We start from the raw sequence: 10,345 nt of genomic DNA, 5'->3' as shown, positions 1-10,345 counted from the left end.
TTTTGACATCAGCACATCAAAACAATTCAAATCATACAAATCATATTAAATTTTAGTAAATAAAAAAAAATTGAATTCCCAAACGGTTTTAAAAGTATAATTTACACTAATTATTACAAACTAGTAAATTACTAATGTTTTATGTTTGTACCTTACCTTTATAAGTATCTTCTGCTGTCACTTGATATGGACCGTGTCAAACATGCAAACATCAAATGCTACTTCGCTCACCTCTCGCCACGTAGCTGTCATCGGTGCCGGCGCCGCCGGTTTAGTGGCGGCACGTGAGCTCCGGCGTGAAGGTCACCAAGTGGTTGTCTTTGAGAAAGATAGCCAAATTGGTGGGACATGGGTGTACACTCCACAGGTCGAAACCGACCCTCTTGGGCTAGACCCGACCCGACACATCGTCCACACCAGTTTATACAAGTCCCTCCGGACCAACTTGCCGAGAGAGTCGATGGGCTTTATGGATTATCCATTCGTGACCCGAGCGGGTGAAGGGAGCGACCCTAGAAGGTTCCCGGGTCATGCAGAAGTGTTGAAGTATCTGCAAGATTTTGCAAGGGAGTTTGGGATTGAAGAAATGGTGAGGTTTGAGTGTGAAGTGGTTAGTGTGGAGATGGTTGATAATGAGAAATTGAAAGTGAAGTGTAAAAGGATGAGACCTGATGGTGGTGATGATGATCTGCTAGATGAGGTTTTTGATGCTGTTGTTGTTTGTAATGGACATTTCACATACCCTCGTATTGCTGAAATCCCTGGTATTTTTAGCTTGTGCTATTTTTTTTTCCTGGTGATTTTCTATTAAATTGAATTATGTGTTTAAAATATCGGGCAATACCCGTGTTTTTATTTTGGGGGAAATAATATCCATCTTCCTGTCTTTATAAACTGGCATGATATATTACAATAATACATGATGCATCCTCGAAAATGTTTTGTAATGGTGTTTTAACTGTGTCTTTAATCTTCTAGTTTGTATTCCTTTCAGGCATCAACTTGTGGCCCGGAAAGCAAATACATAGCCATAACTATCGTACTCCTGAACTCTTCAAGGATAAAGTATGTCTAAAGTTTTATATTTCTCTTTACCTTATAGAGTGCTTCTACGGAATGTCTCTTGAAGTTCTTTTTTTAAACTTAATTTTTTTTTATGGCGTAATTCTCCTGTTTGAATTGGTTAGAAGCCAAACTTCTTTCTTGAGTTACTGCAATTAAATGGATAAAATTGATCGGTTTTCCTAGATGACAGAACTTGGGAGTACCTCGAGCTTTCAAAACTTAACTACAATTGTCTCACAAGCCAGGCCATAGGGGACATTCTTCTTCTGTACATTTTAAGATGCTTTCTGTAATTTTTATGTCAATATCTGTCTGTTTGTGTGTGCATTTTAATTTTCACTCATATACTCTTAACTCCGTTATCTTTTACAATGCATTTTACTTTTGTGCTGATGTTTTTCCATGTCAGGTTGTAATTTTAATTGGCAGTTCTGCAAGTGCTATTGATTTATCCCTTGAGATTGGTGGAATTGCCAAAGAGGTGCACATTGCATCTAGATCAGTTGCCAATGATACATATGAAAAGCGGGCTGAATGTGATAATATATGGCTACATTCTATGGTAAGAGTACCAACCCATGTTGAGAGTGAATCCGAGAGGGCTATCATTAGAAAGTTTGTATCTAAAGTGCTTGCCCCCCCCTCCAAATTTTGCAGATAAAAAGCGCACATAAAGATGGTTCTGTGGCTTTCCGAGATGGTAACACTATCGTCGCTGATATTATTCTGCATTGCACAGGGTAATTTTAACTGTCTTTGATTTGGTATGGTTTAGGAACTCTCTCTCTCTATCTCTCTCTTTTCATGTAGATCCATTCTGAATGACATATTTAGGCAATGCTGTTAATGACTGAATGTTAAATTTGCAATTTTTTCATGTTTATCAAGGTACAAGTATTACTTCCCATTCCTCAAAACCAATGGCATTGTGACTGTGGATGACAATCGTGTTGGACCACTCTACAAGCATGTTTTCCCACCCATTTTTGCCCCGCAGCTTTCCTTTGTCGGACTACCCTACAGGGTTGAGCTCTGCTGTGATACATGTCCGTTTCTTTTTAGTGGATGCTAGCCTTTATTGCTGAAATTAATCCTTTGCATACCATTTTTGCTAGAGTTTACCTTTCCCAATCTTTGAAATTCAAAGCAAGTGGATTTCTGGTGTTCTATCTGATCGAATTGTGCTCCCTTCACAAGAGGACATGATGGAAGATGTTAACACCTTCTACTCGACACTTGAAGATTCTGGTGTGCCTAAGCATCACACTCATAGCATGGGGGACACAATGGTAAGCCTTGTGTTTGTGCCTGTAGAAATTTTATCCTTCTTTCACCATAGTTTTAGTATGGCACCTGTTTCATTGCTAGAAATTATGTAACTGAACAGGGCTCATCCTAAAGGCCTTGCACTAATAAAAATCATTAGCTATCACTTGTTGTCTTCACTCAACATGTTAATGATAATTAACAAAGATCTTTTCTTTTTTTTTCCATTTGAGGATAAATTATCCCTGCCTCAAATGTGGAATCATACTTCACTTTGTCAATTTTTTTCCAGCAATCCCCACCCGTTTTGGAACCTTCATTTCCAACTAAAGGTTTTTTGCATTTTAGTCTGCCAAATAAATCAACTGAACAAAAGACCAAGTTCCAAACTTAGTGGCTAAACTCAACAAAATCCTATGTTCTGAGCTTAGTGGAAATAAGACAGGGACTCATACAAAAGCCTTTGTCAAAACTCTTTGTTGCATCGAGCATATCATTGCTAGTGATGCCAGAACAACTTTCCTCTGTGTTTTTCATAACAATGTGATTTTTGTATGGTGCGTTTGTTGCCAATCTTCAAGTTTTTTGGCTTAACCACACTTGGAATTTATTTTGTAGGTTGTCCATACTATGTGCATGTTTTGCAACCAGAAGAATGGCACATTTTCTTAAACAACCATTTCACACATGCTTTTATTACCTGATATACCTTTTTATTTGAGTTATAATTTTTGCAGATTGACTACAATGCTTGGGTTGCTTCTCTGTGTCAATGTCCTTGCTTTGAAGAATGGAGAGTACAAATGTTCTATGAAACGGCCAAGAGATTGAACGCCAACCCAAAGACATTTCGCGATGAATGGGAAGATGACAACCTGGTCTTGCAAGCCTGTGAAGATTTCAGCAAATACATCTGAAAAATGTTGTTAATGGTAGCATCGGTGAGTGAAAGAATTCAAATTTCTTGCGTTATAAGCTGAAAGTAATCACCCTTGCATCATTCCAATTCCTGCTGCCTGTTGCAGTGGATGATTCCTGTTAGCATGGTTTAATATTGTTCTCGTTTATGGTGTTTCTTGTTTTCAAAAGAAAACTTTAAATTGTCCAGCCTCACTGGCCTAATACTATCGATCATTTAAACACCATAGAGAGTTACAGGGGAGCTCATGATTTTCTCTATATAGTTGTGAACTAGCCTATTTAATAAAAGACTAGCAGAGTTCCTTTTCTTTTTCAGGTTACTGATTACCAAACTTTAGAGCAAAGATTCCAAGAGAAACGCCCAAAGAGAGCTGTATGGCAGAGTGGGATACCAGAAAGGAAAAATACATTTGGGCATGCATCTGCATGGTTTTATCCTTGTGCATCTTACTGGGCCTACGCCATTCACATTCCCACTCTCCCTTCAGAGTACTGTCAGCGTTGGCTGCGCTGAAGTAATGCCCTAGGGCTGCCTCAGCCACATCTACCGGACCATCAACCTGTTCAATTCAGAAATAACAATACACGAACTGCAATAGCCGAAGAGAAATTTTGGAATCTGACCAGTGACTAATACCTTGAACATAAAAGTCTTAGTGAAGTTATCCCCTATTTGTGAATTATATAAAAGTCTAAACAAGCTTTCAATTAGCTAGAGTCCAGTTTTGTTTCGAAAAGTTCCCAAATTTTCAGTTTTTTAAGTCGCAACTTGAAACAGTAGGAAACCCAACCTGCTGGTTGTCATCAATTGTAGCAAATGTTTTTTTTTTTTGTTATAACAGAGATGGCAAGCGTGAAACTATAGCAGAAAATACTAGAAGCAGAACAAAGCTACATGGTGGAGATGACATGCTATAACCTTTCACAAACAATTAATTCATGCTGAAATGTTCATCATCGACTTCTTCCACCCAAAGCACAAAATAATTTCATCTGCTCAAAGCTAATATAACTAACACAAAAGGCAATACCTTCTAGCCTTATATCGTGATAGGAACTTAGCGTCTCGGAGAGGCTGAACCTAATCAACATGCAACACATAAAATCATTACATCAACAGAAAGCTCAGTTGTTGACTTAAAAAGGAAATATCAAACTTGTATAAGAAATTGAAAACAGAAGAGGTTATAATGTGCCTAAAGATCAAATTGAATACCAGATAAGTCTCGAGATCAATTTGTTATTCACTGTTGCTAAAACAGATAAACAAAAACAGAGAAAGACATGACAGTTTTGACTACACACGATGTTGAAAAACTCCCTATCATTTCATTGCTGCAGCCAATTCCCAGCTATATGGACAAGGAATCAGAAGCTTGACTGATGAAGCTCAAAAAAACTTCGCTTGGACGTGAGCTCTCTTCATGGATAATACTAGGTTGGAGATGTGGGTGTTACCTCTAAAATAACACTCCAAGGACTAGGTCACTGTAGTGTTTGAAGGGGTGTTTATATATAAGAAAATGTAAAGAGAGTAATTGTATATATATAATTTTGAATGAGAAAATTCATCCCTCTCTTATTCATTTTACTTTCTTTATATATAGCTTATCTCAACAAAAATATCAGGAGTAGCTCATTATGAATTATAGATAGCTAAAACAAGTATAGACTTTCACACGTATGTGTCACACCATAACAGTTGAATAGCGTAGGTGAAGCATAGATAAAGGTATAGTTTTAACAGTGTGACATCCTCCTCGACATATGGGTTGTCGATATGAATAAAAATAAACTAGAGAGAAAGAAAAAAAAAGTTGGAAGAAAGAGAAGAAAAGGACCGAAAAGTCCAATTGAACTAGGTCTAAAATGAGCCAAATCGAGTTAAAGGTGGGCTCGGTTAGACCAGGTCAAACATAACCTCAGGTTTAGCTCAGTTTGATGATCAAACCGATCCCAAAAAAGGAAAACCACGCCTAAAATAGGCCCAATTGAGTTTGGTTTGACCAGGTCAAACTGGACCCCATGTTGGACTTAGTTTGATCGTGGTCAAATCAAGCTTAAAAGAGTCAACCCGAGCCAAAAAAAGGCTCGATTGGGCTCAGTTTGACTAAAGTCAACCGAACTTGAAAGGACTAAACCCAACTCACGAGCTTAATACAAACTCGTACTACACCTTTTCTTCTTCTTTGAAACGTATCATCATTTACCTCTAATCATTTTTTTAACATTTTGTTAAAAATTTGACTTGTAAATATTGAACTATATTGTGAGTAATGAATTTTGATGGCTGGTAATGCATGTTAAATCATGGTCCACCCTAAACAAAATAATGCTTGACATGTGACCTGTAAAAGTAGGGGACATGAGACATTACTGTGTGACCTGCAAAAGTAGGGGACATGAGACATTGTCATGTGATCTGTAAAAGTAGATCTGTTGAATGAATGATGTCATGCCAAGCTTGATCATTTGTTTTGGTGAGTTTGAATGCATTGTTTTGTTGGCAAACACCAATATAAATATCTTGTCATTATCTTATCTTCACAACATATAGTTTATCAACAATCTTCAAGAGTTTCTAAATAAACTCTTTGGTTTTAGTTTTTTAATATAAGATTACTACTTTGAAAAGTCAAGTGAGGAAAACCTGTTCTCTTATTTCTTGTTTTTCATTTTCAAATATGTCATAGAAGAGGACTTGTTGGCTTAACGATAATTTTAGCAAGAAAGATTCTCAGGCTAACAAAAGTGGTGGATCTAATCCTTCCCACACTACTGGTCATGGTAGAGAAGTTGGGTCTTCCCGAGATGGTGAAACGCATTCATCTTCCAATTTTTAAACAACTCATACCTTCCAAATTAATGACTCGTATGCTAGTATAGTTGCCATAAATGACATTATTAAGATAAATATAAGAATGCCAATATGATATATGGTTAGGATTCTTTTTTCTCGCGAGAGAATAAGTAGAGAACATGATGCTTCTAATATCGAGGTGGAGATAACTGCTCTTTTATTTATGTTTAAATTTTGATATTCATTACCTTTATATGGCTTTGTAAAGAAGATGTTTGAATATTACTACTTGTGTGTGAGTCAGTTGAATCCTAATAGATAGATGTCGTTGGCAGCTTTTGCTAAATACGTAAAATTTAAAGGTCAAGTTCCTACTTTGAGACTATTTAGGTATTGTTTTACTTTATCAGGTTCTTTAGAGGGCAGAAAATGAGTGACTTGGTTTTACACTTTTGTTAGGAGAAGGAACCAAAACCCTTTGAATGATATATTTAAAGGTAAATTAGTGGAAAAAAAAATAGAGATACAAGTAGGTTGTGGTTAGTTATGAAAAATTGACAACCTCCCTAGATAATATATGGGGATGTTCCTCAATTTAGAATGTGACTAGTAGAGATAACATTGCTCCTCCTTTAAGTTTATATAAGATAAAAGCATTTAAAAAACTCCTAAGTAACAATAAGTATCATATCTTTTGGCTAGCCAAAGGGTTATCTTTGAAAAAAAGTTTATATGGTATGAATATTAATTATTTATTGTCTTTTCAATCTGTTTTATTCTTATACTCATGTCTTTTATGCAATCTTGTGGGTGACCCAGGAAACTTAAGAAAAAGTAGAACTCGAAAATCTCCTTCCATTAGTTCTACATCAAAAGAGAAGGAGAAAGCATTAGAGGAAAAGGTTGAGCAAGCAGAAGAAGAGTTGAAAATTTTAAGGGAAAGGTTCTTCATGATATTAAGAAGAGGTATATTAATATTGAAAAGGAAATTGAAACCATATTTCCGAGCACATTAAGTGATTGTGCTGACTGATATGTTTTTGAGGCAAATCCTCCATAAACCTGACTTGTCAAGTTATATGATCAAATAAACTATTGAGCTAGAAGAGTATGAACTCTAATATTAGCCTAGATCAACTATCAAAGGCCTAACTTTAACTGATTTCATTGTGGAATGCTCCTTCACCAAGCCATCTCCTCTAGAGGTTGAAACCAATATAGTAGAGGACCAACTCGCCACTAGACCTTGGGTGTTACATGTTGATAGAGAATTTAACATAAATAGAAGTGGAGTTGGGCTTATTTTGAATAGCTTTGGGGGGAACCTTTGAATATATAATCCGCTTGGAACTCTCATCCTTCAACAATATAGCATAATATGAAGCTATCTTAGGAGGCCTCTGTTTAGCAAAGAGTTTGGATGCTTAACCATTTATAATGTTTAATGATTTTCAATTAGTGGTTGGATAATGTTAGGAGTTATATAGGGCTAAAGAGCCTTCAATGATAAAGTATCAACAGAAGGTGCTTTCACACACCAATTTAAAAAAAGAAGAAGGAAAGATGATTTATATCTCTAAATTTCACAAGAAGATAATAGCCAAGCTAATCTTTTTCTAAGCTTGCTAGTGGGAATTTGGTGGAATTTCCACATCAGGTATAGATTGAGGTGTTTGAAAAGCCAAATATGAAATAAAAAAGTATCATGATGGTTAGAGAACCCCTCTCAAACAATACTTGATTAATGAAGAGCTACCATCAGAAAAGGTCAAAACCATCATGCTAATTAGAAGAGCTGCAAGGTATTGCCTCTAGAATTGTGAATTATATAGAAGGTCTACTACCTCTTTATCATTGAAATGCATATCATATGAGGAAAATGAGCATGTGCTCAAAGAGATCCACAAAGATATATGTGGACTCCATATAGGGGTGAAAGCCGAACAACTCGAGCATGGTTTTATTAGCCTACACTCTTAAAAGATGTTGTAAAAATGGTGAAGAGGTGTGACAAGTGCTAGAGATTTTCTCCATTGCCTCACCAGTTTTCTGCTAAGTTAACTACCATTTCTTCTATATGGCCTTTCTCACAATAAGGAATGAATATATTGGGACCATTCTTAAAAGCCTTCGGAAAAAGACAACTTATCTTGGTAGCTGTTAAAAACTTCACTAAGTGGGTGAAGGTAAAGACACTAATAGAAATAACCACCAGCAAGGTCATCTTTCTTTTATGGAAGAACATCATATATAAATTTGGACTTACACGCATGCTCAATACTGAAAATGACACCCAATTTGATAATAGAAAGATGAGAGAGTAATGTTAAAGGCTCAAGATTGAGCGTAGGTTCTCCCTCGTCTCTCATCCTCAAACAAAAAGACAAGTTGAACTCACCAACAAGATATTGTTAAATAGGTTAAAGAAAAAGATAGAAAAGGCTAAGGGTGAATGGTCTGAGTTATTAGATGACACTTTATGGGTGTACCAAACAATTCATAAGATTTTTACTTGTGAAAAACCCTTCATCCTGACTTATGGAACAAAGGCAATGATTCAAGCAGAAATAGGATACCCTAGCTATAGGGTATTATATTTCTCTACTAGCACCAATGATCAAGGTTTGAGGTCAAACTTAGACTTTCTTGAAGAATTTAGAATCAATGCTGCAATGAAGAATGAGGTATTTCAAAGTCGAGCTACTTAGTCGTAATATCAAAGTAAAGAATAAGAGATTTAAAGTGGGAGATAGGGTATTGGAGAAGTTATAAGCGATGAGCAGTGTTGAAGGAAGAAGAAAGTTGGCACTAAAATAGGATGAATCATTTAGAGTGATCAAGTATAGCACTTATCACTTATAAGATGAATACAAAAAGAATCTTTCGCATGCATAACATTCTGACCACTTAAAGATGTATTTTAGTTGATTTCTTCTATATTTTGCCCAAGTCTCCAGAATCTCCAATATATCTTCAAAGTTTATGTCTCTTGTATAAAACTTAATGAAGTTTATTCTTCATTTGTCTCTTGGTTATTTCTCCAAGTTAATCACCATTATAAAGGTGGATTTTTCTCCAATGTATCTCCATGTTATTTTTTGCCAAGTTGACCACATGACTGTTAGTAAATCCCTTATAACCATTCAAGATCAATTACACCTCATACTATCCTAAATGATCACCATTTCGAAGGGAGTTGAGTTCATAGAGATTTTTCAAACAAGACAAGCTAGTGAAAATAAAAATTGTAATTCTAACCAATACATGCATGTTCATTATAGACACCATCAACATAACTATAACTAGGGTCACTCTAACCATAATAACCCTGGTAAACGAGTCATGAGACGTATCAAAATAAAGACCCCCACTGTGAAGGGTCATTTTGACCCTTGAATTTTTACTAGGTGGATTTGTGACATAGATAACTTATTTGATTGGTACAATTTGTTTGATAATAAAAGGTTATATTTACTAAGATTAACCTAATTTTACTAGGAGAGTGTTGAGGAATATCTAGAGAGAAGGTGTGAACCTTTTATCATTGACTGAGTTGAAATAAAATAAATAATAATAATTTTTAGAAAGAAAAATATAACTAGAAAGGCAAGAGCTTGGGAGAGTGAATATTGTGATGATTGTTTAGTAGTGTTTTATGAACTTGTATTATGAGTGATGTCCTAAATGAAGAACTTGTATGTTTTTTTGGTAACTTGAAATATTTATAAATTTTATTTGGGTATATCTTCCCGAGAGTGAAATAACAATGAAAAATAATTATATTTTCTTGTAATTAACCTAGAAAAAAAGTTATTGGCGGTTATGTCTTATTATATCGCTCGTTGGTGAAAAGATTGACGCCTCCAGGTGAGGTGATTGGAAAAAAAAGATGGCTACTTCTGAGAAGACAATAAAGTAGATGTCTTATGAAGAAACAGGTGAGGGAAGATAGCCATTTACAAGAACATAAGCATTATATTAACAATTTATGCGTAAATATAGAAGAACGACGCTCTGCTAGCTTTTTTGGAGTCAGTAACTTTACATTGCAGTGTGTGCAGCTACGGATCGTAATAGAAAATTACGATGAGATTGGGATTCAATACTAGAATGGTTGAGGCGACGGCCAATTTGTTGTTGAGAGCCTCGAAGGACAGACATCCCTGCCGTTTGGGCCATCAATCTGCCCTCTGCACATCCCTCTACCTTTTTCCTTTTTTTGTTTTTTTTGTTTTTTTTCATCACAACCCAGCTAAGGGGAGACTATTTTCAATTGCAGTAAAGATCCTGCAT

The 10,345-nt window shown here is 35.8% G+C and overlaps 1 protein-coding gene across 3 annotated transcripts; it reads left to right on the top strand.

Moving 5' to 3' along the window:
* The first annotated feature begins 157 nt into the window (after positions 1–157).
* Positions 158–4,060, top strand: LOC18093964 (flavin-containing monooxygenase FMO GS-OX-like 2). 3 transcript variants are annotated; one of them, XM_006368119.3, is made up of 8 exons: positions 158–764; positions 995–1,065; positions 1,475–1,627; positions 1,723–1,805; positions 1,954–2,089; positions 2,181–2,354; positions 3,069–3,272; positions 3,569–4,060. In XM_006368119.3, exons 1-7 carry the CDS (start codon positions 203–205, stop codon positions 3,246–3,248), a joined length of 1,359 nt encoding a protein of 452 aa, XP_006368181.3. In that variant the 5' UTR covers positions 158–202; the 3' UTR covers positions 3,249–3,272; positions 3,569–4,060. The 3 variants fall into 3 exon arrangements, with proteins under 3 accessions (XP_006368181.3, XP_024454825.2, XP_052309147.1); XM_024599057.2 differs by having other exon boundaries at positions 3,550–4,060; XM_052453187.1 differs by lacking the exon at positions 3,569–4,060 and having other exon boundaries at positions 159–764; positions 3,069–3,510.
* Positions 4,061–10,345: the final 6,285 nt, after the last annotated feature.

This window comes from Populus trichocarpa, chromosome 1 (genome assembly GCF_000002775.5).
Source record: "Populus trichocarpa isolate Nisqually-1 chromosome 1, P.trichocarpa_v4.1, whole genome shotgun sequence".
Taxonomy (NCBI): domain Eukaryota; kingdom Viridiplantae; phylum Streptophyta; class Magnoliopsida; order Malpighiales; family Salicaceae; genus Populus; species Populus trichocarpa.
This window is presented reverse-complemented; position numbering and strand designations above follow the sequence as displayed.